The 27,957-nt window shown below is 42.1% G+C and overlaps 2 protein-coding genes and 1 long non-coding RNA gene across 6 annotated transcripts; 1 reads left to right on the forward strand and 2 right to left on the reverse strand.

Annotated features, from left to right (window-relative positions):
* Positions 1-137: 137 nt before the first annotated feature.
* On the reverse strand, positions 138-19,310 carry cdh17 (cadherin 17, LI cadherin (liver-intestine)). 3 transcript variants are annotated; one of them, XM_054781171.1, is made up of 19 exons: positions 18,388-18,521; positions 15,825-15,884; positions 15,447-15,542; positions 15,240-15,377; positions 14,303-14,438; positions 14,081-14,239; positions 10,706-10,858; positions 9,246-9,451; positions 9,047-9,178; positions 8,816-8,966; positions 7,515-7,724; positions 7,370-7,446; positions 7,112-7,300; positions 5,780-6,024; positions 1,542-1,672; positions 1,216-1,440; positions 1,031-1,141; positions 623-739; positions 138-514 (listed from the first exon to the last, which is right to left on the reverse strand). In XM_054781171.1, exons 1-19 carry the CDS (start codon positions 18,403-18,405, stop codon positions 435-437), a joined length of 2,634 nt encoding a protein of 877 aa, XP_054637146.1. In that variant the 5' UTR covers positions 18,406-18,521; the 3' UTR covers positions 138-434. The 3 variants fall into 3 exon arrangements, with proteins under 3 accessions (XP_054637146.1, XP_054637145.1, XP_054637144.1); XM_054781170.1 differs by lacking the exon at positions 18,388-18,521 and adding an exon at positions 19,237-19,310 and having other exon boundaries at positions 7,112-7,446; XM_054781169.1 differs by having other exon boundaries at positions 7,112-7,446.
* Positions 6,648-26,340, forward strand: LOC129184819 (uncharacterized). 2 transcript variants are annotated; one of them, XR_008571970.1, is made up of 4 exons: positions 6,648-9,263; positions 10,723-21,282; positions 23,938-23,990; positions 25,971-26,340. It is a non-coding gene; the product is annotated as an uncharacterized LOC129184819 (long non-coding RNA). The 2 variants fall into 2 exon arrangements; XR_008571969.1 differs by having other exon boundaries at positions 10,723-23,990.
* On the reverse strand, positions 25,628-27,933 carry gem (GTP binding protein overexpressed in skeletal muscle). The gene is made up of 4 exons (XM_054781173.1): positions 27,314-27,933; positions 26,764-26,840; positions 26,446-26,650; positions 25,628-26,242 (listed from the first exon to the last, which is right to left on the reverse strand). Exons 1-4 carry the CDS (start codon positions 27,648-27,650, stop codon positions 25,965-25,967), a joined length of 897 nt encoding a protein of 298 aa, XP_054637148.1. The 5' UTR covers positions 27,651-27,933; the 3' UTR covers positions 25,628-25,964.
* Positions 27,934-27,957: the final 24 nt, after the last annotated feature.

Here is a 27,957-nt window from a genome sequence, read left to right on the forward strand (position 1 = left end):
CCACCTCCTCCTCCACCAGCAGCCCCCCTGCTGTCTAAAGAGATGAGTCAGCACTCTGCTGAGCGACAGACGGAGGAGACAAAAGCGTTGGCTGTAAATGCAGAGTGAAATGTCAGGAATTAGACGAGATGCCGGTGTGTTGAAAGCAGCGGCCAGAGTGCTAAAGTGGCGCCCACTTGCTTTGTTTATTGGGGGAAAAGAGCAGTCATTGCACAAAACAAACATGACAAACATTCAGGATTGTTACATGTGTGGGGGCCACGTGTCAATAAATTAGGGTTCTACCGCCTTTTTGGAATTACGTCCGGCAAATAGTAAATACGATAAGCTAGAAAATGTCTTTTTACGGATGACTGCAGGCTAAGCTAACCTCTTAATGGACCTTCATGTCCTTCACAAGTCCTCACGTGAAAGGCAAATGGTCTATGCCATCTCTACATTAAGGCGTTCCTCTCCTCCGTCGCCGCCTTCTTCTGTTTCCTCGAACGTTTGATCACGATGACGAAGACGATCGCTGCAGAAAAGCAAAGACAAAGAGCATAAATGTGGATGAGCGTATTAGTGAGTCGTACAAGAGGAGGTCAAAAGGGAGAAGTAGTGATGATGACTTTGGGAGACTCACCGCAGAACCCCAGAATTCCCGCCAAGATGCCGATGGTGGGTCCCAGGCCGTATTTGAAGCCGTGTTCGGCGGGTGCCGTGTAGCAGTAGCCCAGCTCCGTGCACGTACACACGTGGACTTTACGTGGAAACACAACAGCAACATGAATGGTCACGTGATCAGGAGGGGGGAGAGTACCACTGTGATTCAGCAATGTTACAATTTTGCGACGTTTGCACTGAAAGCTTTATATCGGCTTTCAATGTAAGGAAAAAACTTATGCTGTTGTTGGCTGATATCACATTTTTATGGCAATATCGGGCCGATATTATCGGACAATCCTAATTATTACATATTGTTATTAGTAGTAGTGTTGTTATGATAAATATTATTGCTAGTACTTGTAGTAGGACTATGAGTGTATTGTACCATCAAAGGCTTGTGTGACTCCCATTCCTGAGTTGTCTTTAATGTTGATGGGCAGCGAGAAGGTTTTATCTTCAGTAGGTGTTTTCTTCAGGGTCAGCTTTGCGGTGGTTCCTGCATGAGGAACACAAGATGAGGACGGACGTGATGGACGAGGCGAGAGCCGGTAGATCAGCTTTTTGGTGTACCGTCCACGACTTGCAGGTCCCAGTTGTGGGACTTCTTTCCGTGTGCGAAGGCGAAGGTGAAAGGCTGTGAGAAGGGGGGGCCGTCTGCGTCACGAGCCTTGATGAAGACCGCTTCCGGTTTCTGCACGCAGATGAAGGCCTGCCTCTCTGTCAGTTTGGGGACGTTGTCGTTGACGTCCAGCAGCCTCATGGACACCACGCGCTCATCATACTTGTCCGGGTTATCTGTCAAACACCAGACTTTCATTCCACTTTGAAAGGTCACAGGTCACTGGAGCAATGCATGATGGCCTTGGGAGGAAAAATCCATAAATGCTGTCTCTGACCTTTTTCAAAGGCCGTGACCTTGACCTCAAATGTCTCCAGAGTCTCCCTGTCCAGCTTGTCTTTGGTCCTGATCTGTCCCGTGGCGGCGTCCATCTCCAGCCACCCCTTAGGGTCGCTGTCCATCTTAAAACTGCACAACAAAATAGCACACGCACACTTTACACTGGTCAACACATCAATACTGTGCATGTGCGCACGCACGTGGTGCACCAAAAACAAAACTACACCGGCACCCAAACCCACATGGAGTGGAGCTATTGACGGCTTTAAGCGTGTCACGATGACACGTTTTGCTGGACGGTAATTGTCCTCCAAATTACCGGTGATAATTGATATTATTGACAACATTTTTTGAGACCAAAAGCAATAAAATGTAATTTCTCAAGAGTATTTAACATTGTAATTGGAATGTCAAGAGCTTTTAAATCAAATTGCAGATGCAACTTTAATAGCTTTATTAATGTAAGCTATTTTTATTTTGAAGGCCGGAAGTGTGATGAAAATGTGTTTTGACTATGGCTAAATGAGATAGCTATCAAGTGCCTCTTGAAGCCGTGGCTGTTGTCCCCATTTCACACACAACTTGCACGAAGTCAGTGGCCAACCTAAAACGTTGGGGTACATCAACTGAAGCACACACACACAGCCGCAATAGCATGCTCCGCTAAACCAAGCTAACCCAGCTAGCTTATACTGGCTATTGTCGGTAGCTAGTAAGAGTATCACCGTGCACATTTTGGGGGAACTACGGCTGTTGCTACGGAGACAAATATCCAACTGCCAATGTGAAATGAACAGCGACGGAGCCAAATATCCAACGTCCAACATGAAGCTAACTTCACCAATGTGCAGAGTGAAGCCTGTGCGGTAAAAAGAGAGACGAGAGAGGAAAACAAACACGCATGCGCATGTCAATTTATTGAGGCCAACAAAATGACGGACTTGTTTGATCGCTCGATTAATGGATTCATCGATTATGGTGACAGGCCAAGATGGCGTCATGATAAATCACACAGATCATCTTCTTACAAGCCACACACCTGCTAGTGTTGCTATTTTCACAAAGCCAAGGAATACTCTCTCTCTCTCTCTCTCTCTCTCTCTCTCTCTCTATATATATATATATATATACAGTATGTCACAAAAGTGAGTACACCCCTTCACATTTCTGCAAATATTTTATTATATCTTTTCATGGGACACCACTGAAGAAATGAAACTTTGCTACAATGTAAAGTAGTCAGTGTACAGCTTGTATAACAGTGTAAATTTACTGTCCCCTCAAAATAACTCAATACACAGACCTTAATGTCTAAACTGCAGGCAACAAAAGTGAATACACCCCTAAGTGAAAATGTCCAAATTGGGCCCAATTAGCCATTTTCTTTCCCCAGTGTCATGTGACCCATTAGTGTTACAAGGTCTCAGGTGTGAATGGGGAGCAGGTGTGTTAAATTTGGTTTTATCACTCTCACACTCTCTCATACTGGTCACTGGAAGTTTAACATGGCACCTCATGGCAAAGAACTCTCTGAGGATCTGAAAAAAAGAATTGTTGCGCTACACGAAGATGGCTTAGGCTATAAGAAGATTGCCAACACTCTGAAACTGAGCAGCAGCACGGTGGCCAAGACCATACAGCGGTTTAACATCACAGGTTCCACTCAGAACAGGCCTCGCCATGGTCGACCAAAGAAGTTGAGTGCACGTGCCCAGCGTCATATCCAGAGGTTGTCTTTGGAAAATAGACGCCTGAGTGCTGCCAGCATTGCTGCAGATGTTGAAGGGATGGGTGGTCAACCTGTCAGTGCTCAGACCATACGTCGCACTCTGCATCAAATTGGTCTGCATGGCTGTCATCCCAGAAAGAAGCCTCTTCTAAAGATGATGCATAAGAAAGCCCGCAAACAGTTTGCTGAAGATAAGCAGACTAAAGACATGGATTACTGGAACCATGTCCTGTGGTCTGATGAGACCAAGATAAACTTATTTGATTCAGATGGTGTCAAGCGTGTGTGGCGGAAACCAGGTGAGGAGTACAAAGACCCATGAATGCCAACATGTACTGTGACATCCTGAAGCAGAGCATGATCCCCTCCCTTCGGAAACTGGGCCGCAGGGCAGTATTCCAACATGACAACGACCCCAAACACACCTCCAAGACAACCACTGCTTTGCTAAAGAAGTTAAGGGTGAATGTGATGGACTGGCCAAGCATGTCTCCGGACCTAAATCCTATTGAGCATCTGTGGGGCATCCTCAAACTGAAGGTGAAGGAGCACAAGGTCTCTAACATCCACCAGCTCCGTGATGTCGTCATGGAGGAGTGGAAGAGGATTCCAGTGGCAACCTGTGAAGCTCTGGTGAACTCCATGCCCAAGAGGGTTAAGGCAGTGCTGGAAAATAATGGTGGCCACACAAAATATTGACACTTTTGGCCCAATTTGGACATTTTCACTTGGGGTGTATTCACTTTTGTTGCCTGCAGTTTAGACATTAAGGTCTGTGTATTGAGTTATTTTGAGGGGACAGTAAATTTACACTGTTATACAAGCTGTACACTGACTACTTTACATTGTAGCAAAGTTTCATTTCTTCAGTGTTGTCCCATGAAAAGATCTAAAATATTTGCAGAAATGTGAAGGGTGTACTCACTTTTGTGACATACTGTATGTATAGTATATATACTATATATATTATATATAGTATATATACATAGAGTATGTCAACACAAGCTTGTATTATCTTAAAACTTTTACATCACTAAATGGTAGCCAAGAAGCACTATGTTCACACTCGTCAAAGATCCTCTATTAACAGCAGCGCTCTGCTGTTTTTAAGGACCTACTATCAAGACACAGGTCAAAGATCCTCCCAATGACAGAAGCATACTGCTCTTTTTTTATGAATTGGCTGCAAAAACATAATTCAACGATCCTCTATATGACAGGAGCATTCTGCTGTTTTTAAGGACCTGCTATAAAAACACTAATCAAAGATCGTCCCAATCACAGAAGCATTCTGTTGTTTTTGTGCAATCTGCTGCAAAAACACAAGTCAAAGATCCTTTATATGGCAGGAGCATTTTGCTGTTTGTAGGAATCGGCTGCAAAAACAAGTCAAAGATCCTCTATATGACAGGAGCGCTCTGCTGTTTTTAAGAATTGGCTGCAAAAACAAGTCAAAGATCCTCTATATGACAGGAGCGCTCTGCTGTTTTTAGGAATCGGCTGCAAAAACAAGTCAAAGATCCTCTATAGAACAGGAGTGCTCTGAAGTTTTTAAAGATTTTCTGCAAAAACATAGGTCAAAGATCCTCTAGTATCTTATTGTCTTTGCAGCAGATTCCTCTTCCTGTCATAGGAATCTTCTGCAAAAATATAAGTCAAAGATCCTCAACGGCGCACTGCTGTTTTTAAGAATCTTCTGCAAAATGCAAGTCAAAGGTCCTTTATATGACAGGAGCGCTCTGCTGTTTTTACGAATCTGTTGCAAAAATGCTAGTTGCTCACAAATTTTGAACAGAGCTTTGGTGCCATCGATACAAAATCTGATACAAAAAATGCTAGTCAAAAGATCCTCTCTATATGACAAGAGTGCTCTGCAGTTTTTGGGAACCTGATACAAAAACAGCACAAGCCAAAGATGCTCTATATGACAGGAGCATACTGGTGTTTTTAGGAATCTTCTGCAAAAAAAGCAAGTCAAAGATCCTCTTTATGAGAGGTGCGCTCTGCTGTTTTTAGGAATTTGATACAAAAAACGTCAAAGATCCTCTTTATAACAGGAGAATTCTGCTCTTTTTAGGAATCTGTTGCAAAAATGCTAGTTGCTCACAAAGTATGAAGAGAACTTTGGTGCCACTGACGGGCTGGACCATTAGAATATCTCTGTTTAAGGGCCCTTTGGGCTTTGTTGGCTAAAACAACACCAAACGCACCAATAGACCTCCCCCAAGGCCAAACTGGCTCATTTGGTTTGGCAAATTACAACTTTCTGGCCAGTGCTGTTCCACTCCGATCCTGTAGGTGGCAGTAATGTACATTTATAAAGGGTACAAAGACCCATCCTGCCGTCCCAGACTGTAACAGCTGCAAGTGAATGTCTTTGATCTTTTATCATCCGTGGCCCATGTATGAAATCTACTGTGTGTTTTTTTGGGTAACTCTGCTAATTAACAAATAAAACAGCATTAATTCATGTTGGAATGTGTGAGTGCCCCCTGGAGGGCTTTTACCGTATCTCTTTGCCCTCGGGGTCCTTGGCCTCCACAGTGAGCAGCACAGCTCCCTTGGTGGTGTTTTCTAGCACGCTCACATCCAGCATGTCCAACATGAATTCCGGGGCTTCGTCCACATCGGTGACAGACAACGACACGTAGGTGCTGGATTCGCTGCCGTACTCCAGGCCGCTCATCAAAGGCTCCGGGTTACGAGCGTCGATCTTCAGCTTGTAGGAGGTGGACGTCTCGAAGTCCAGTGGCTGCAAACAAACACATAATGGACATGTGGGAAGTATTACTCCAAAGTTGAAGAGCTGATCTTATTTACATTCAACCGCTGCAATACAGAAGATGTGTGGTGGGATACATTGTGGCCGTCTTCAACTAATAGCATGTTATATCTATTTCATGATAATAATAGAAGCCCATCCTTTTTTTTGGAACCATTAATAAAATGTACAGGATATATATCATCACTAAGAACAGTAATTTAGCTTTTATAGCAGCAACATAACCCATTAAAAAGCTTCTTTGTATATAATAGCAATAATAATAAATACTTATTGATGTATTTATGCATTTATTCATTCATTTATTCACTGACAATAACTCCTGTATTTCAGGTGCACAGCATAATAATAATAATATATAATATATATTATAATATACATATTATGAGTCTTTTAAATTGTAATAAATAAACAAATTGTGTTTTTATTTAATCAACTTCTATTCTATTTAATAATAAGGATGGTAAGAATAGTTATTTTTGACCCATAATACATATGTATTTATACTAGTACTAATAACAATAATCATATAAAAATAAATGTAGAAACTATTAATACAATTAAGTGACTATTTAAATTAACATTTATTGTATGTAATAATAATGTTAATGATCATTTTATTTCTGACCTTAACACATCTTATTTATAATAGTAAAAATAATAATAATAGAGTCAAATGATGGTATTAATGATAAAATACAATACTAATGAAGTAAACATTACTATTATTAGATAGTGATAATATTATGATAACAATAATAATGATAATTACTATAATAAACAATACATGCTTCATTTGAGCCAAACGAGAAAATGTAGTTCTCTGCTATCAGCGTGAAAAATTATTTATCTGCTCATGACAATTAGTTTTTAAAAAAGTATTACTATGACGACTGTAATGTTATTGTAATCATTATCATTATTATCACTCACTGTCACCCCCAATACAAAAGTAAATACATGATAACCGTGGTGTGTGTGAGGCGCCACAAGATTTCAGTTGAGTGCCAACAGCTTGTGAAAAACTTCATTTTCAAAGGTCAAAGGTCTTGCGTACCTTAGCGATGACCAGGTGGCCGACGCCTTTCCCGTCTGTTTTCACGGCGAAGACCTCGTCATCATTGCCTTCTGAGATGTGGAACTCGATGTAGGAGCTGCCGCTTTCCGGGTCGTCCGCATCTGACGCCGTGATGCTGAGCACCGTGTGTCCTACGTCCACGTCCTCCGCCAGCGTGTGGCTGCCATACTGCACGCCGCAACACACACACATATTAACACACACACATATACAACACACGTTTCTGTGTGCCCTTACATCATTCTTCTCAAAGAGAGGCAGCTCGTTGTTGACATCAATGACCTTGACCACAACCTTGCAATCTGCACTGTAAGCTGAGGGACAGACGTGATGAACACACGACACACCACTAAGTGTGTGTGTGTGTGTGTGTGCGTCTTACCTGGATCACTGACTCGGACGCTGAGCTTGTACACCTGATGCTCTCGACGCTGCAGCGAGCGCAGTGCTTGAATTCGACCAGAGGCGGCGTCGATGGCGAAGGAGCCAAGCGAGGTGGTCGGCTCTTGGGACACGATGGTGTAGGTCAGCAGAGCGTTGAGCGTCCCTTCTTCGTCGTCATCGTGGGCCAGCAGTTGTCCAACCAGGCTGCCTGAAAGCACAAGAAAGAGTGAGAAGCCAGTGCGACGTTTCATTACTTTGTACATTTTAACATGAAATATTTTTACATTTACTGTATTTATTTATTAAACAGTATACTTGAGCCAAAATGGACGCCACGTCCCACACGATAAGGCAGTGGAGAAAGGTAATGTTAATAAGGAAAGCTATAACGTAAGTAGTAAGCAGGGGTGTCTTTTTCCAGGAAGGGCCACAAAGGGCCACATAAATGACAGGACGCAAGGGCCACTTGGATATTTTGTAAAATCTGCTAAGAAGTTTGATATATTTCAAGAAAAAACTGCATCTCAGCTTTGTGAAAGAGTACTGCTTGTATGAACTTCGATCTTTACTCTTTTTTTCCCATTTTTGCTGGGTTATTTTCAAATATTTCAACTTTCTTGTCAAATAATCTCCTTTTAAATCTTCATGTCATGATATTACAACGTTATTCCCATAACATTTTGACGTTATTCCCGTAGGATTATAACTTTTTCCCCAACCTAATTCTCCAGAAATGACAACTTTGTTTTGTTTTGTTTGTTTCTCATAACATTGTAACTTTAAATAACATTTCAACTCTATGCTACTAAATAGGGATGTCCCGATCCCATCTTCAGGATCGGGATCGGCTGCCGATCCGCTGTACTTTGAAGATCGGATAATTTCGGCTTCGGCCACGAGATCGGGCTGATTCGGTTGCCGTATAACGTTTGGAACTCTAGGTCACTCTCCAACATGGTAGGTGTGGTAATGCCACTCGACTCCCGCCACCCGCAAGAAGAAGAAAACGCAACACCCCCATGCAGACATGTCCACGGTGTACCGTGGTGAAGATAGTTTCACAGTGGATGTTCCGCTCCGTAGATACGGCGGTATCTCCCCCTCACTGTGCCCGGACTGCTGTGTCATTGTGCGAGGAGATTGCACAGGAAGTGCCGGTCTAACTGCTGGTTGGTTATACTAGATACTATCATAGATTTAGCAGTGAGTGATTTTGACGGGAATACAGGTAAACTCAATCCATGCCAGCAAGTAACTTATTCTTACAATCCACTGTAAACATGTCCTAGAACGTCTCACCTACAGGCTCATCCTCCTGCACCTCAAACACACTCTCCTCATTCACACACACGGGTGCGTTGTCGTTCACGTCCTCCACCACGACCTGGATCTCCATGGGTGGATCCACCTGGTTCTGATACTCATCCTCTGCCATCGCCACCAGGATGTACTGAAAGACAAGCAAGACCAAGCTCACCGTCAGCCCTCCGTGGAACAATAATGACGTAGGAGAGCTTTATTGTTGTTCACCATGTCCTTCTCTTCCCTGTCCAACTCCTCCGTCAGGAGGATTTCTCCATCTTCTGTGATCTGGAAGGGGAAGGTCAGCTCTCTGTCTTTCTGTACAAGCCTGTAGACGGCGTTAGGATCGTTGGATTGGACCTAAAAGCAGACACCGCGATGAGTACTCGTGACTTGTCAAGCATCTTCATCTCAGAAGTGTCCTCACCTTTGCAACGATACGCGGGTAAGATCCTTCCGCGTGCTCTCTAATGCTGATCCGGCCAGGGTTCACCCACAGGTTGGGCTGCACCACAATGTGCACTCTGGTGTTACCACTCAACGCTGTCTCTGACGCTCCCCCCATGTCCTGGACCCGCACAAACAAGGTGTAGTCCGGGTCCTCCAGGGGGTTTAGGTTCCTCCTTCTCATCTCTGACACCACAGAAGATGATGATGAGTGAAATAATCAAAAAGTTAAGGTTGCTAAATACACTAAAAGACACTTGGCTGCATTGAAACAAACAGTAATACAATTAAAACATACAAAGGTTTCCATGCTTGTCTGTTATTTTACACAGATTGCCATATACAGTGGCGTGATTTCTTATTTTTTTGCATGTTTGTCACACTTAAATGTTTCAGATCAGCAAACAAATTTAAATATTAGTCAATGACAACACAACTGAACACGAAATGTAGTTTTTAAATGAAACTTTTGATTATTAAGGGAGAAAAAAAATCCAAACCTACATGGCCCTGTGTGAAAACTTTGGAGTGGCCTAGTCAAAGTCCTGACCTGAATCCTTCTGAGATGCTGTGGCATGACCTTAAAAAGGCACTTCATGCTGGAAAACCCTCCAATGTGGCTGAATGACAACAATTCTGCAAAGATGAGTGGGCCAAAATTCCTCCACAGCGCTTTAAGAGACTCATTGCAAGTTATCACAAACGCTTGATTGCAGTTGTTGCTGCTAAGGGTGGCCCAACCACTTATTAGGTTTAGGGGGCAATCACTTTTTCACACAGGGCCATGTAGGTTTGGATTTTTTTTCTCCCTTAAAAATAAAAATCTTCATTTGCTAATTTAATTATTATTATATATAGGGCAAACACTTTTTCACACCACTGTATTCTGAATTTTGTCCAATTCGGAATATTTCTAAAAAAAAAAAAAAAAAAAAAAAAAAAAAAAAAAAAACTCCATGGAGAGTTTCTGGAATTTGTTTTTCTTTTCTTTCTTTCTTTTCTCAATAGCGTCATATTAAAAGGGCTGATCGCTGAATAAAATAAAGAAATAAAACCAAACGAAATAAAATAAGTGAACCAACGAACCCGTTTGTTTTGCACCTTCATTGAAAGAATACATATTCAATAAATCAAAATAAAAAATTAATTACAATTAAAATGAAGAAAAAAACGTATTTATTTTAAATTAAATCGACAAGCGCACTAATAAGTGGTAATTATTGCACATCAAGTTAAAGAATAAACATGAAATACAAATTCAATTAACATAGTATCAACTAGCAAATAGGAAATTGTTGCCCCTTTAGTAAAAATAAAAGTAAATATATGTATTGTATATGTTTTTAAAGCTGCTGATCAACGTGTTAACGTGCAAACAGATAGTAAAAGATTTCAATTCAACGAATGCGGTTAAATAAAATAAAAGATGCAGGAACACACCTGCTCTCTCCACACAGGTGAAGAAGGGATTCTCTTCATGTGGGATGGTCGGCGCGGGACAGTAGTCGTCAAACTTTGCCTTCAGAGCGTCAACGCCACGGTCTTCTCCTCTGGCGTACTGGATTGTCTCACTGGCCGTGAGGCTTTGTTCACCTGTTTGTTCACAATGATGCTCATTCAGCAAGAAGACGGACTTTTTCGGTGGAACACGATATGGAACTGATTGTGACGCCGGAAAAAGTGGAACACGTGTCTCTTCCCTAGGTGAGCTCCTACACAGTATCAGGGATGGATCCAAGAAAGGAGATTACCCTCCGTATTTCATAGGTGGAAATGTTTAAAATGGGGATATGAATTAGGTAATAAATACTTTGCAAACATTGGACCAAATCTGCAAGAAAAGATCCCAAATTACTTGTCAGCGGAAGAAGGGAATTCAATCATAGACAGGAAGTCCATGTTCCTCACTGATGTGGCAAAAAAAGAAATAATTGATATTGTCAATAAAAGTAAAGCAAAAACATCAACTGATTGTAATGAAATGGAAATGGAAACGATAAAAAAGGTAATGAACGAGATTTTGTTGTACATCAGTAATTTATCATTTAAGATGGATATATTTCCAAATAAAATGAAAATAGCTAAAGTAGCACCAATTTTCAAAACTGGAGACAAACATCATTTCAAGTACCAACCAGTTTCTTTATTGCCACAATTTCCTCAAAATCATTGAAAAGCTATGAAAAAAAGCTATGAAGAAAGAATGACTTATTCACGGACAGCCAATACGGATACAACTTCCTTGGCACTACTTGAAATAAGCGAGGAAATTACCAACGCTGTAGACTGCAGAGAGTGCGCAGGTGCAGTATCTATGGATCTGACAAACGCACTTGATACAATTCATATTATCTTAATTAACAAACCAGAACGGTATGGAATCAGAGGGCCAGTACTGAACTGGGTAAAAAGCTGCTTAGCAAACTGGAAGCAATATGTGAAGCTAGGAGAATATACAGTACAACTGCAAGCTTAAATATATCATGCGGCATACCCCAGGGGTCAATACGGGGACCAAAACTGTTCAACCTATATATAAATGACATCCATAAAGCAACAAAAGACCTAAAGCTAGTATTATTTGCAGACGATACCACTGCATTTTGTTCTGGAGAATTTACGAGCTAATAAAATAAGTACAGTAAGCTATAATAAGTAAAATAAGTAAGAGCTAATAAAGAAAGTCACAGATGCAATAACTGTACTAGAAAGATGGTTTGATAAAAACAGATTGTCCCTGAACCTACTGTAGATAAAGCTAAAATAATGCCGTCTGGTAATAGCATACAATACAATACAATACAAATAGATGGCGTGGACGTTGACAGGGTGAATGATAATACATTTCTCTAAAATGAGCCCACGTGAAAAATATACAACATAAAGTGGCAAAAAATATGTCTATACTGAATAAAGCAAAATAGGTCCTGGTCCAAAAATCACTTGACTTGTTCTCTGGTTTTACCATATCTAACGTATTGTGTGGAGATACGGGGCAATTACTATGAAAGTTCACTTCACCCACTAACTGTGCTACAAAAAAGTTCAGTTAGGGTCATCCATAATGCCGCTTATAGAGAACATACCATCCCTTTATTCCTAAAATCACAACTATTACATTTGTTGACCTGGTAAACCTTCAAACAGCTAAAATTATGCAAAAAACAACCAGCTACCCAAAAACGTAATCATGACGAGAGAAGAAATATGATCTTAGGGAAAAAATAAACTGAAAACACATACGCACGAACGACACTAAAAACCTTCAGCATATCAGCATGTGGAATCCAGTTCTGGAACAAATTGAGTAAAGAACCCAAATAATGCACTAAACTGAGCCATTTCAAGAAACGGTACAAGCAGTTGATGTTTACAAAATATAAGGAAGAAGAATCCGGAGGCGCAGGGAAACACCTGAACAATGCTATGTCATATGACAACTGCACTTTATGCAATTGTATGCAAATTGCAGCAATTTGTTCATACAGATTTACACACCTCAACTTCATTGTAACACACTGATATATTTCTTGATCATTTTCTCATGTTATTTCAGAAGTGGCAAAGGGCACATGCTGAAAAGGAAGTGAACAAATGTATTAGCAATTGATGTGAAACAAAGAGCGGGTAGAATTGAATAAGCTCTGCTTCTTCCTACTCCTTTTGGACATGTGGAATTGTGAATTGTAAAATGTGATGTATACCGAAGTAAAACATATGTATGTTCAAATAAAATCAAACCATTTCCATTACCATAGTTACTCCGTACAATAAGGATACACTGACAATACGTAAAGAAGGGAACGTAGTCGGCTGTTTATGTGAAGAGACTCACCTCCCAGTTCTGTCCATTAAAGTGAAAGCTGATTACACTCCTTTTTGTTTCTGAGTTGCACTACTTTTAGCAGAGTTTAACTTCTTTTTACACTTGAATGATTACTTTTTAAGCCATGTTTGAGAACAGAAAACAAATACAGTCGTCCCTCATTGCTTCTGGTTCCAGACCCGACCGCACTAAGTGAATTTCCATGAAGTAGAATTCAATATTAATAAACTGAATATTTACGTAATTAGATCATAGAAAACTTGTTTACGACTTCCTAAATGCAGATTTAGCCCTGTACACATGAAATAACACCCTTTTAGTCACTTTTACACTCCTATTATTCTTTGTTTGCAACACATTGGGCAGGCTGCGGCCGCTAGCATAGCAAGCTACCAAACTAACTAGTTAGCCTCTCCAATTTACTTATTCTAAACTTAAGAAAGTGTTTCAAACAGACAGGGCAAGAAGGACAAAGAAGCCCAAAACTTACCACTTCCACATAGAATGAGAGGAGAACCTTTTTTCTATTCGATCTCAGCCATGACATGTCGGCTCGGCTCTGCTGGCTCAGTAGCTAGTCTCCATGCAGTGTGAAAGGTAATGTAATCTAACGTCATGTCTCATAACATTACCGATTCCTGGTGACCACAATACTACATTCAACTTGTCTTTCAATATTTTCAACTAATAATAGGGCATAGTCAACCGTACAACAGTTGTAGTGTGTTAACAGTGCTGTGTCCATCCAGATGTTAACTAGTCTTCTCCAGTCACTCACGTGCTTCCTGATTCAGAGTAATCAAAGTGGTGTTCAATCTCATGCTATTTATTTCAGCAGTCTGCCTCCAATCTGTGTTAATCTTGCCCACACAAAATGAGTGTAATCCGGCTTGACAGTGGCACTATGCCGCCAGATTACAGGCATGGATAGACAGATTACTGGCATCTCGCTCTGTGCACGTGAGCTGTGGGAGCGACAAGAGGAGCACCTTGTTGGGATGTGGAGATCTCGCCGGTGGTGGGGTCCACCTGGAAGAGCAGACTGTTTTCCCTGTTGGGGATCTGGCTGACCAGGCTGTATCTCAGTTGGGCGTTGGGAGTGGAGGGGTCATCCCGATCGGACGCAAACACACGAATGAAGGGGACGCCTGCAGTGGTACATTACAGTTAGGTCGAATTTCCACTTTCTCTTATTAAGACCTCTCACAGACCTGCTGGAGAGTTCTCTCGGACCAGAGCAGTGTAGTAACTCTGATTGAAGACTGGAGCGTGGTTGTTGACGTCCAACACATTTATGGTCACGTAAATTGGCCCTTCCGCGACTTTATCATCTACCAAAGCGTCCACCTGGACACACACACACATTCAGTCATACAGTCCATGTTCAATTTGAAAACATCATGTTTTTTTCTGTTTTTCTGGGGTTTTTTTTAAATATTTTATTTATTCATTTTCTATTTGATTTCTCTATGCTGTGTAAACGTTTTACATGAGCACTGATAAATAGATAACACGTGACTTTCTCTTGGAGACGAATAAAGTATCTTATTTGTCCTACATATCTTTGATTTCAGCAGGATGTTGGGATGCTTCCCTTTGAATGGGTCGCTATGATGTAAATCTGCATACTAATTTGATACCAAATTGAAAAGGAAAGTCGAGCAAACATGATAAAACAGTATCCAATGGACAAAAATACATACAAGCAGCGATAAAGCCTCATTTTCAGGGGAATCTCCACTCTCTCCCATCCTGACACGCACATACATTGACAGGTTTTCCAGTGCGGGGATTGGAACACCAAATATAAGTTAAACCTTCAAGATTAAACACTCTTAATACACAACATAATCATCAAACTTACTTACTTATTCATATAACTCACAGAGAGCAATGAAGAACTTCAAGCCTGTCTCCTTCCTTCTTTCTACTATGATGGTGTGCTCTGTGCTATGAGGCGTTCAAGTGCGCTCGTAATTGTGAGGGTTAGGCGCTAATTGTTTTTATTTTTACCCCTGAAACCCCAATGGTTAGAGTCAGACCAGTTGTCACAGTTGTCCATGTCGGCTTTTTTAGTAGCGACACTTGTCTTTGCACAGTTTCCTATGAAACGGTCAATAAACATGTTGTATATGATGAGTGTGTTACCGCAATCAGGTAGTTGTCATTGTGGGACCAGTCTAGAGGTTTGTCCAGGTACAGCCACCCATCCTCTGAGATCTTGACGGCATCGCTGCCTTCTCCAGTCAGCCTGAAGCCATTCACACCTGGATGGTTCACTTGGAACTGAAAGTGACCAGAAACTTACAAAAAATGACTGTATGAAGTCAGTATGTGTGTTTGTGCGTGTAATACCTGATAGAGGACATACGGTACGGGTGTCCCCTCTGGTACCTCCACCACCATGTTCTCAAAGGAGACCTTCTTGCCCTCCAGGCTCGACCCATCAGCCTATCAGAGGTCAAATGTCGTCATTTCAAATATAACAAACATTCTGCCCAAGAACTCCACTCCGCCACTTCAGCTCCTAAACATCACCCAACCAAGAAATGTCGGTTGTTTATTGAAGCCAAATCCCCAGCAAGGACAGGGCGGATCAAAGGACACATTTCACTTCAATGAGTCACCCATGAGTCATTCTGTTAATCACTTATTATTGTGTCGTCTGGGAAATGTGGCGATTGTGAGGACTTCCTATGAATATGCAGTGTACCGACAGGGTTGTGTACTCACTGAGCTGAGCAGGAGCGCCAGAAGACACAGATGCACCATGGGAGTCATCGTGATCACAGTCTGGGAAGAAAACGGGAAGTTCTCAGCACAATGTTCCGCTCGTGTGTTTGCAATTGTGGAAACACAGTGCAGCTCGCAGTGGAGATATTAGCGGTTGTCGACGTAAGCGAAAGCCGTCATTGCTTTCATATTTACTTGTGACTTTGGCCAGAGACGTAAGGGGGATGGGTGATCATAAAGGATTTCACAACCTGCGGCAGTTTGTTGACACGGTTTTCCTCCATATGTGCTAAATTGAAATGGGTGCTTTTTGTGAGTTACGGAAAAAATGAAAGAACTGAAAGAAGAAAAGACCTCGGACCTATGCCGAAGCTTTGAAAGTAAGCGTCACCTTTCGTTCGCTGTTTTTATTGATTTTGACACGACCACATGCAGTATCTCCCTTGGAAAAACCACGCTGCTTAGCGATAGTGATGAATTCAACAATACTACAACACATGGCAACATAAATGCATCAATTTTGCCCAGTCGGGTCTCACACTTTATATAAGGACACGGTGGACCAGGACTTGATGAGCTAGTCCACTAAGACGCGGTGTTGACATATACGGGTCAAGTGCGTGATTCCAGTTGAAAGGATTGAACTCTCATGGCTTCTTCTGCATTTTTCTCTGCTGTGTACAGTGTTATGTCACTGAGTCACAAAGAGCCTCCTGAAGAAAAGCAGCCGTTCGTCCTTGTGAAAGCGCACACGTGCACACTGTATCCGTCTTTCACTTGCACGTTGAGCCGCACGCAACTTAATGTCCTCGTAGGCGTGACTCCACCCTGCTGCTACCTAAGCACGCTCGTCCACCCATCCATTTTCTATATCCATTGTCCTCACTAGAGTATGCTGGAGCCTATCCCAGCTGGGTACACCCTGGACTGGTTGCCCCTCGCCACTTCGCAGCTTCACTCCATCACAATTTTTCAAAAATGTCTTCATATATGTTTTATGTATACAGTATATATTAGGGATGTCAAAGTTAAAACATTAATAACGAGCTAATGGAAATTCCCTGTAACGCCAGTGTTTTTTTTGACGCGCGATTAACGTGTGCACGTCCTGTTTGACCCTCAGGCCACACCGTAGTTTGGGAAAATGCAGCGGCGTTGCAGTTCATGTTGAGCCACAAGCGGGAACAAGTATTGAGCAGAAACAGAGAAAGAAAAAGGGTATTTTATTATGGTGAGTTTATCTTCAAAGCCCTTGAAGATGGCTATCTTGACAAGACCTACGTTTTTTTAAATCTAATGTCGCTATGAGTTGAATTGTCACTATCGTATGTCGAGCCTGTAATGCTACTTGCTGTATTCAGACGGAGAAACTGAAGAATCTAGAGAATGTGCTGGAGCACTGCAGGTATTTTTTATTGTCATTTAAACAGTGGTACCTTGGCATACAAGTGTCCCAGCTAACAAGTGCTTTTCATTTACGAGCCGTCTCTCAGCTGCAAGCTAAAATTTTGATTACGAGCTGCTTGTTACCGGCAGGCATAGCCGAAGACAGCTACTTGGAGGGCTTGTGTCACCTTAGTATGTGGGGACAAAGGCGGAAGTGAGCGAGCACGCACACACAGCGCTCAATGAGTCAAGTGTGTGTAAAAGCGTGTGTGTGTGTGTGTGTGTGTGTGTATGTTTGCGTAAAAGCTAAGCTATAGCCTGACTGCACTACAGTACACGGGCGCAGTCATAGTTCTGTAAACGACTGACTGATAATGAAACAATAATAATAAATAATAAAGGCATATCTTGTCTTATCTTATCTTATCTGATCTTGAGCACTTTATTTTTAGTAAGCTGTCAATATTTATTTTTCTAGCACCCTGTTTTCACTTCACTTAGTTGTTGGGTGTTTTTGCAAACTTTTATTTGTAATGTTAGTCACAAGTTATACTTGCATAAAGCAAACATATTATCCAGTCTCATGCTGATAGGTGTATTAAAAACATTAAAATGATCTTTCAAAGGTACACTTATCTGTAAAAACGTCTTTCTATCTGTGATTAATTGTGATTAATTACAAGTTAACTATGTACAAATTCCAATTAATCGTGATTAAATATTATAATCGATTGAGAAGAAGATGGAAAATACATTTTTATATCATGATATTATATGACTATAACTTATAGTTAATTTTATCATTACATTTATTCACTGATTGGCTACCTTGTGTGAGGCGTGTACCACATACTTTAGTTAGCAAATACAGTTCCTTGCCTTATAAAAGGCTACAGTTATGCACCTAAGAGACACTTCTTTAGGTACACCTGCACAATCTATGCAATCTAATATAGGATTATGTCTTTACAATGCTAGCAACATTATAGGGGTCTGATGTATCTTATTATTTATTATGTATTGCGTAAAGCTAAAGCACAAAATGAATACAGACCCACCATCCACCAGTACGACGTTTGACGTGTGCTGTAAAAGGCAGTGTGCTAGCATGAATTAACTTGAGCTTGTGCACCGACAAATATGCACATTAGCACTCAATAGTGTCATCAAAACTTACCTTTACGCGTTCCCACATGGTATCAGCATTTGGGACCAAATATGAGTGAAAGAAGACGGGGAAAATACAGTATACTGTAGTCTATTCGTGCAGCGTGGGAGAAAGTTAGCGCTCCTAAAATGAGGCGTTCAAGGACCATCGAACCAAGTTGTACGGCTCACCGCTCACAACAAACAACATATACAAGCAATATGGGTTTTGTAACTGTATATTATTTTAAAATAAAATAATGGCCCATATTTCCAAAATGTATACGCATTTACATAAAATTATTTGTAGTTATTTACAAATTTATGACAATGTTTTGCTAATCTGGAGAAAAAAACACATTTAATAGACAATATTGTCACAAAAAAAAAACAATAGCTTTTCTATCGCATGATTAGGCAGTTCGTGGCCACACAAAGGACACATGAAGTGTAGTGAAGGGGGAAGTAGACACAAGTGAAGGTGACATTGAGCTGTGACCTTTTAGTAAAGTCCCTCAACCAACATTGTCCATATTTATTCAAACTAAATGATTCATTTTAATGATTTTCTTGTCCCAGGGTGAAACATTTATAACATGGAAGCTTATAAATACACCCAAGTAGTTAGATATGAACTTTTTTTTACCTACAGAGACCAAAGTGTTGTAGTATTGAGTTGCAAATGACACATTTTGCTCTTTTATCACATGACTGTCCATTTATAGTGTTAGCTTGGAATATTTCCATTTGGCAGTTGTCGCCAAAGAAGGTCTTGAACGTAAGCTCAACGTATACAAAAAACATCCAACTTCAACAGAAATGGCGTTAAATACTATAAAATGCAAATGAAAAGCAGAGAGCTTAGATTGAGTGGTCTTACCTTTCTCCGGAGAGATCTTGCCAGTCACTCCGAGTGGAGACTGATGTGAGCAGCCTCATCCTGTCTGGTCAAACGTTAACCACATTCTAACCTGCAAAGTTTTATTGGATCTAATGATTGTCTAATCACCTCTGCCCTCAGCCAATGAAAGCCTGCCTGAGAGGAAAGAAAGAACGAGAGGAGGAATACAGTCAGAACGCTAATGATATCATCTGCTGTATCACTTTGATGCTTTCAAACCAAATATATCGCCTAAAAGGCTGCTTTGTTGCTACGCTGAGTTAGAAAACCATGTCCAGCATGACCTACTTTGTAAATAAATATTCCTAAACAGTTTCTTACAACGTATAAAGATCAATTACAATAAATAGAGGACATAATAAATCTCACTTTTTTGGAATTTTGCCCATCATCCACAGTGAGACATGTACACACACACACACACACACACGTCTTTCCATTTTCTGTGAGTTCTGCTAACAATGCACGTAATGGGACTCACCTATTTCGGCTATAAAGTCCTGTAAAAAAACCCATAAAAAACCACAACAAATGTTCCATTTACATAATGTGACCTGTATATTAACCGAGCTACAGCGACATTGTTATTGTAGGAGCTTACATCGAAGAACTACTTTCCTGACATAGTGACACACCACCTCACTCACGCCTCAAGCCACTACCGAGAGGTAATGTTAGCTACTGGAACTGCTGCTGGGAAAGTTTGGAAAAGTTAACGCTAGGTTATAAATCATGCCTTGCACTTGTATAGAAGAAGGTTGTGGCAGACTGAAGCAGTGGATACTTGCTCTCAACTTGGCTAGATGCCCGTTTGCGCTCAGCATTTTTTACCAACTGAACGGGGAGCACAGCTGAAAGATACGCCCATCCCATCAGTCGGCATCCCAATGAGAGCCGACATTGGAAGAGACTGTTTTGTTATGTTACAATTTTTTCAGTGCAACATTTAGCACTAGTGCTACATGATAATTAGGGATGAGCTCGTTTTAGACTAGTACCCATGACGGATAATGCATTTTTGCAGAGTACGAGCATAAAACGATCACTTTTGCCATCACTGGATGTTGGCCATTATTAGCAATAGCAAACACTCTTTCTATGCTGCTGTCGTTGAAGGAAGTAGCGTTCGTTTCTATGGGCTCTGTGAAATCAGTGCGCCCAGGAAGGAAGTTCCGGTATTGTTTAAAATGACCAAAATACAGCAAACATTGTTGGAGGTTTTTGGAGGTGTTTTGATGGCTTTAGATGGCTTTACAGGCGGCATAGGTGTGTCCCATTACCTGCATTCTGAGCTGCCTCATGCTAGCAGTTTTTCACTATTTAGAATACATACAAAAGGGAAAGACATGTGTATTGATGTCTCACATAAGGGTTGTGGATGATTGGCAAATTCCAAAAAAAGTGCAGTTTTGCTTTAAGTTGTCTTTTTTAAAAATATGACTATTGCCTTTATTCATTGTTCTTTCATCATCGCATGTGTTATATGCCTCTTTGTTAGATATAAAAGGCAGTCGATATTTATTAAGTAATATTATATATTATTAATACTAGTATACTAATACTAGTACTAATATACTGTACTAATACTATATCTTATTATTACTAGTATTATTATGTAGTATGTGAGTTTTGTAGTATGAGCTTTTGAAATATTTTAATCATTTTTATCCATCCATCCATCCATCCATTTTCCTCCGCTTATTCAGGTCCGGGTCGTGGAGGCAGCAGTCTTAGTAGGGAAGTCCAGACTTCCCGGTCCCCGGCCACCTCTTCTAGTTCCACCGGAAGGACACCAAGGCTTTCCCAGGCCAGCTGTGAGACATAATCCCTCCAGCGTGTCCCAGGTCTGCCCCGGGGCCTTCTCCTGGATGGGCATGCCCGGAAAACCTCACCAGGAAGGCACCCGGACTAGATGCCTGTGCCAACTCAACTGGCTCCTCTTGATGTGAAGGAGCAGCAGCTCTATCCTGAGCCACTCCCAGATGACCGAGCTCCTCACCCTATCGATGAGGAAACTCATTTCAGGTGCTCGTATCCGCTATCTCGTTCTTTTGGTCACGACCCAAAGCTCATGACCATAGGTGAGGGTGGGACCATAGAGTGAGCTTTGCCTTCCGGCTCCATCCGCTTGTCGACCTCACGCTCCAACCTTCCCTCACTCGTGAACAAGACCCTGAGATACTTGAACCCCTCCACCTGGGGCAGGACCTCATTCCCAACCCGGAGGGAGCCATCCACCCTTTTCCCACTGAGAACCATGGCCTCGGATTTAGATCCCAGAAGCTTCACACTCAGACGCAAACCGCCGCAGTAAACGCAATTTAGAGCAATGATATACAGTACAAGTACAGTATAATAGATTTTTCTTTCAGAGAAATGATAATTAATTATTTTAATTCCATTTTGTGTTGTTAGTTATGAAAGGCAGTCGCTATTTATTATATGTGATAGTATATTAATATACAATACTGTGATTGGCTGGAGCCCAGTCCAGGGTGTACCCCACCTCTCACCCAAAGTCAGCTGGGATAGGCTCCGGCATACCCCCACAACCCTAGGCAGGACAAGCGCATAGAAAACGAGCACTACACAATAACGTATTATTAGAATATTATTTATTATTGTGGTGCACTATAAGAATTTTAGTTTTACTGGAGTAACTTTTAAAAATGTTTATTCATTATCATTTTATTTATGATACTATACAAGCTTAATATAATGCTGTAGCATAATAGTGAATTCTTATTTCCTTTCGTCACTGATTGGCTGTATAAAATCACATGGTTGTATCTGAGAGTAGGCGTGGAAGGGTTAGTTTCTTGCACTGTAAAGCAGTAGAAGGTAGTCTCTTACCATTGGATTAGACATTTACCACAATAGGTAACTGTGAATTGGACATTATGAAAGTATCTATAATCATTTTGAAATATGGAAAACGGCATAGTAAACTGTACAAAAAGAAGAAGACGGTAGTGTTAAGAGACGAAAAATTCTACTACTCAGCGCAAAGTTTCTCATTTTGGACTTTGACCTACACACCAGTGGACTGCTTTCAGATTGTCCATTAGTGGCAATGACTGATAAGGATTTTCATTTTGCCAATAGCGCTGATGGATCACACCCCCTGCCACGGGAAAGCGACAATATGAGGTCACGGGGGTCAACTGGCAGGTCACCGTTGTGAACGTTAAACAGTCGACGTTGGCTGCTGCTAAAATGTCCCATCAGTGATACTTATGCATATTTACACGTCTTTACGGAGAAGATGCCAGCGTCCTTATCTATCCAAACATCCTGTGACAAGCTGTGAAGGAGGAGGAAGAAGGGGAAGAAAAAGGCGACAATGTGTGTGAATCCTTAACCGAGAGGAGTGAACAGCCTGTGAATGAGTCACCGTTTCACAGCAGCGAGGACGTTTGAACACAACCTGTGACTTAGCTGCACCAAGAGCGGCCACATTAACCATTATGTAATTATTCATACATGGTGACAAACAACATGCTCCACCTTGTGCCTGGTGCTCTGTTATGGACGCAGATGTAGTAACACACACACGCACTACAAACTCACACACATTGTCTAATGGGGTGAAAGGATTTCATCCTATCATGTTTTGAGTGTAACACCTAAAATGTCCCCGTCAAGACAAACATGGCCACAATAAAAGTGGGATGTCAAGGGTTGTGCTACACAAAGATAGAAAGACCAGAACACACACACACACACACCGCCTAACGAGGTGAAAGGAGCTCATCCTATCATTTTTGGTGTGGACCAACCAAAATGTCCTCACAAAAACAAAGGTCACCACAATAAGGGTGGGGTGTCAAGAGTTGTGCTACACAAAGATAGAATGACAAGAACACACACACACACACACACAGTCTAATAAAGTGAAAGAAGCTCATGCTAGCATTTTTCTTGTGTGGAACAATCAAGATGTTCTCACAAAGACAAATGTCCCCACAATAAGGGTGGGGTGTCAAGAGTTGTGCTACACAAAGATAAAAAGATAAGGACACACACACACACACACACACACACACACCATCTAACGAGGTGAAAGGAGCTCATCCTATCATTTTTTGGAGTGGACCGGCCAAAATGTCCTCACAAAGAAAAAGGTCCCCACAACAAGGGTGGGGTGTCAAGAGTTGTGCCACACAAAGATAGATTGACAAAAAAAACACACACACAATCAAATAGAGTGAAAGGAGTTCATGGTAGTATTCTCTTGTGTGACCCAACTAAAATGTCCCCACAAAGACAAAGGTCCCCATAATAAGGGTGGGTTGTCAAAGTTGTGCAACAGAAAGATAGAAAGACAAGTACACTAGGTCCCCAACTTACGAACATCCAACATGCGAACATTCGGAGATACGAACACAAGCTGACTGGTCTATATTTTCATGTATTTTGCCTTGTAGTAACTCCATAATTATACTGCTACATGCTTGACCAGTAGAGGGCACTGTGACACTGCTAATGGGACCAGCAGGTAGAGGAAGAAGAGGAAGAGGAGAAAGGAAGGCTAAGTTGTAGCTGTATGATGCAACCCGGACAGAGCATGTGATTAAAGTTGATGAAGAGTTAATAGGCCTGCTTAATTCTACACCACCCACAGAACACTACCTCTTTTAGAAGAGTCTAACAACGACGACCATTTGTTCTTTTTTTCAGTAACTCCTCCTCCTCCACCACAACGACATATGCTCGACCACTCCTCTTCAAAGGTAAATAACATTTATCATTACGTATTATTATATCATTTTTATTATTGTTTTTTCATTAATTATCCTCCTTTAATATTACTACTGCATCCAAACTCATATTTACATACATACACATATACTGTATATGTATACACGTACATGTAGTACCTATATCATTGGTAATATTACCTTTTGTTGGACTTACGAACAAATCGACTTGCGAACGGTCGTCTGGAACCAATTGTGTTCGTTAGTTGGGGACCTGGTGCACACACACACACACACCGTCTAACGAGGTGAAAGGAGCTCATCCCATCGTTTTTTTGAGTGGACCAGCCAAAATGTCCTCACAAAGACAAAGGTCCTCACAACAACGGTGGGGTGTCAAGGGTTGTGCCACACAAAGATAACAACAACACACACACACACACGCACAGACATGCACACAATCAAATAAAGTGAAAGAAGTTCATGGTATTGTGTGGCCCAACTAAGATGTCCCCGCAAAGACAAAGATCCCCACAATAAGGGTGGGGTGTCAAGAGTTGTGCTACACAAAGATAGAAAGACAAGAACACACACACAGTCTAATAGGGTGAAAGGAGGATCAACCTATCATTTTTTTTGTGTGGAGCAACAAAAATGTTCACGAAAAGACAGGCGCCCACACTAAGGGGCGGGTGTCTAGAGTTGTGCCACACAAACAAACACACTCTACATAGCGAAACAAGCTTATCCTGGCATTTTTTGTGCGGACCAGCCAAAATGCCCTCACAAGAACGGTGGGGTGTCGAGCGACACAAAGACAGAAAGACAAGAACACATATACACACAGTCTAATAGATTGAAAGAAGTTCATGCTGGCATTTTCTTGTGTGGACCTAACAAAATGTCCTCGCATCGACAAAGGTCCCTACAATAGGGGTGGGGTGTCAAGATTTTGTCCACACAAAGACAGAAAGACAGGAACACACACACACAGCCTAATAAAGTGAAAGGAGCTCATTCAATTATTTTTTGTGTCGAGCAACTAAAATGTCCATGAAGAGACACAGGTGCTCATAATAAGGATGGGGGATGTGGACCAGACAAAATGTCCTCACATAGACAAAGGTCCCTACATTAAAGGTGGTGTGTCAAGAGACAAAAAGATGTGAACACTCACACAATCTAACATGGTGACCACCCAAAATGTCCTCGTAATAAGGACGATGTGCCACATAACAATAGAAAAACAAGAACACACAGCTACACACAGTCTAACGGGGTGAAAGGAGCATATTTCCCAAGCATATTTCTCATGTCCTTGCAAAGACAAACAGTCCCCACAATAAGGGCGGAGTGCCAGCAGGTGTACCACACTAAGACAGAAAGACAAGAACGCACACATCGCCTGAACGTCACCCAGGCAACATCTTCTCTCAAAATGATTTGGACTTTTTGAGTGCTGATTTAAGCTCGTTGCTCGGTGTCACAGTGTGACCCAAATCTCTCATCAATGCCTCAGCGCCCAATCACACGCACACACACACATTCGAGGAGCAAATGAAAATTCACCGTGACATTATTATCATCATGACTCATTATTTAATTTTCAGTCCGATTTTTTTGTGTAGCTGGAATAGGACACACAAAAGAGGCTTCTCTAAATTCAACAGTGAGGTCACTTTATTTAACACTGAAGCTACATCCAGGTGGCAGAGTAATTACACTGACAGAAAAGTGCACATTAGCCGAGGGTAAAGTTTGTTATTATAAAAAATAAATCATTTTAGCAGTTGAAGGCAGGAATGAGCACAAATAGCAAAGTGAGGAGAGAAGAAGAAACATGAAAACATGAGTACGGTAAATGCATTGTCCTTGTGCAGCGATTGGTTTTCAACAGTTCATGTCATCATCAGGGCCAAAAGTGTTCTTGAACGCCTCTCATGGCGCCATCTGCTTTTCCACAAGCCCACGCGGCCGACTCGTCGCTAAGATGTGTCAATCACCCTCCTACAGGACTGAAAGGTCATGGCAGGACTTGGATTTGAGCCAGAACGCCACGCTGGGATTGTTCCTCGCCACCATCTTGTCCAGGAAACGCTTGGCCTTCATGGGCAGGCTCTCCCGGCGACCCCGGCGCTTGGCAGCCGCGGCGGCAGCGTCGCTGGAGTTCCGACGCAGACGCAGCTGCCGCACGATGCCGCGGAAGGCCTCCCACACGTTGTGCTGCATGGCGGCCGAGGTTTCGATGAACTTGCAGTCAAAGACAGCGGCGCAGGCACGGCCCTCTGAAACCAGGAATAACGGTGTCAAAAAAAGGAGGCTACTATACTGTAGATGTGGGCAGATCAACCCAAATATTGCAAAATCATTCACTTTTCCAAATAAAAATCCGTAGCAGTACTGTCACTGTGTTTACTTGGTATCAGATCGATACCAAAATGTTGATATCGCCCACCTGTACTATACTGACCACAAAAAATTATCTAACCATTGGTGGAAACCTCTCTCCGTCGCACGAGGTCACACTTGTTGCCCACCAGGATGATGGGCGTGTGTTGGGCGGGGCGAAGGCGGCGCAGAGCGACACGCAGCTCCGACGCCCGAAGGAACGATGCCCGGTCGGTTATGGAGTACAACAACAGGAAGGCGTCGCCTGATTGCATGTAGCACTCCTGAGCCCATTCACTGTCCATCTGTAAAACACATACATAAGTCAGTTTGTGGAGATGTGTAGCGCAAGCTGGGGGTCCGGCCTACCACAAATTTAGCCCGTGGACTGGTGCTATCATTCACTGGCTTGACTCACCTCTGCATCCCACGTGTCTAACAGAGTTATAGTTGCAGCTTCTCCATCAACGTCAATCTCCTTTTCTTGCAGTTCATCTGGAAAAAGAAAGTTAGATTGTGTGATTATATAAAATCAGCACCACCTTCTTTAGGTACACATGAACGAGCCACAAACCTTTACAAAGATAATGTTCATATTATCCTAATATCTCCCCTGCAGTAGATAATCTAAAGAGTGCAGTTATACACTACACAAACCAGGGTTTACACAAAAATGAAAGATACGGGGGCAATTCTGTGCATTAAAGATGGTAAAACCAATCCAGTGCAAAACAAAACAAATAGTTATTAGTGTAATATCTAAGGATATATTTAATAAACTAGTAATTAATTAAACTTTCAGAATATGTCGATTTGTGCCAATAAAAAATAAGCTGAGGGTCAAAAATGGCTTTGGACACCCCTGCAAAAAAAAAAAAAACAGCCAAAAACGTAGTTTAAAAAAAACTTCAAAATGAAAAGATATGTTAAAAACATATTGTAATTGTAAGTGAATGCTCGGTTCTCACCTCCACACAGCTCACAATCATCACTGTCCATGCTGTCCGCAGCCCCGGAGAAGATGCAGGCGAAGGCGGTCTTACCGACCCCGCTGGCCCCGAGGAGCACCACCTGGTACGGGGTGCCGGAGTCGGCGGAGATAACCGAGTCAGAAGAGGACCAGCTACCGCGGCTGCCTCCGTCAGACTCCCCGGCGGAGCTGGTGCACGACTTGGAGCGGGAGATGCAAGCGGGGACGCGGGCGAGGAGGCCGTCCGGGAGCAGGTGGGTGCCGGGGTCGCAGATGCTCCAGCGGTGGAGCTCGGTCTGGAGACGGAGGCTGTGCCGGCGGACGCTGGACATCATGGTGCCGGCTCGGCAAAGTTGGGCTCAATTAGGGAGAATGTACCACTTCTACCATTGTCATATGAAAACTTGAGAAAAGTCGTGACTGTAAAATATGGTCCTTGCTGCTATTCACAGTCAAATGGAGCGTCTGGTGTCCTCTCCGTGCCTCTCTCTCGCTTAATCCTGCTGGGGTTTCCCTGCACGTTTATATGAGGACGTCCCCACCCCTCCCCCCACACCGCAGGCGAGGGAGGCAGCGTTTACATATGGCCTCTCACACAAGCACGAATGGCCCACACGTCACACTAATAAATGCATTGAATTT

The sequence above is a fragment of the Dunckerocampus dactyliophorus genome, chromosome 7 (genome assembly GCF_027744805.1).
Source record: "Dunckerocampus dactyliophorus isolate RoL2022-P2 chromosome 7, RoL_Ddac_1.1, whole genome shotgun sequence".
NCBI lineage: Eukaryota > Metazoa > Chordata > Actinopteri > Syngnathiformes > Syngnathidae > Dunckerocampus > Dunckerocampus dactyliophorus.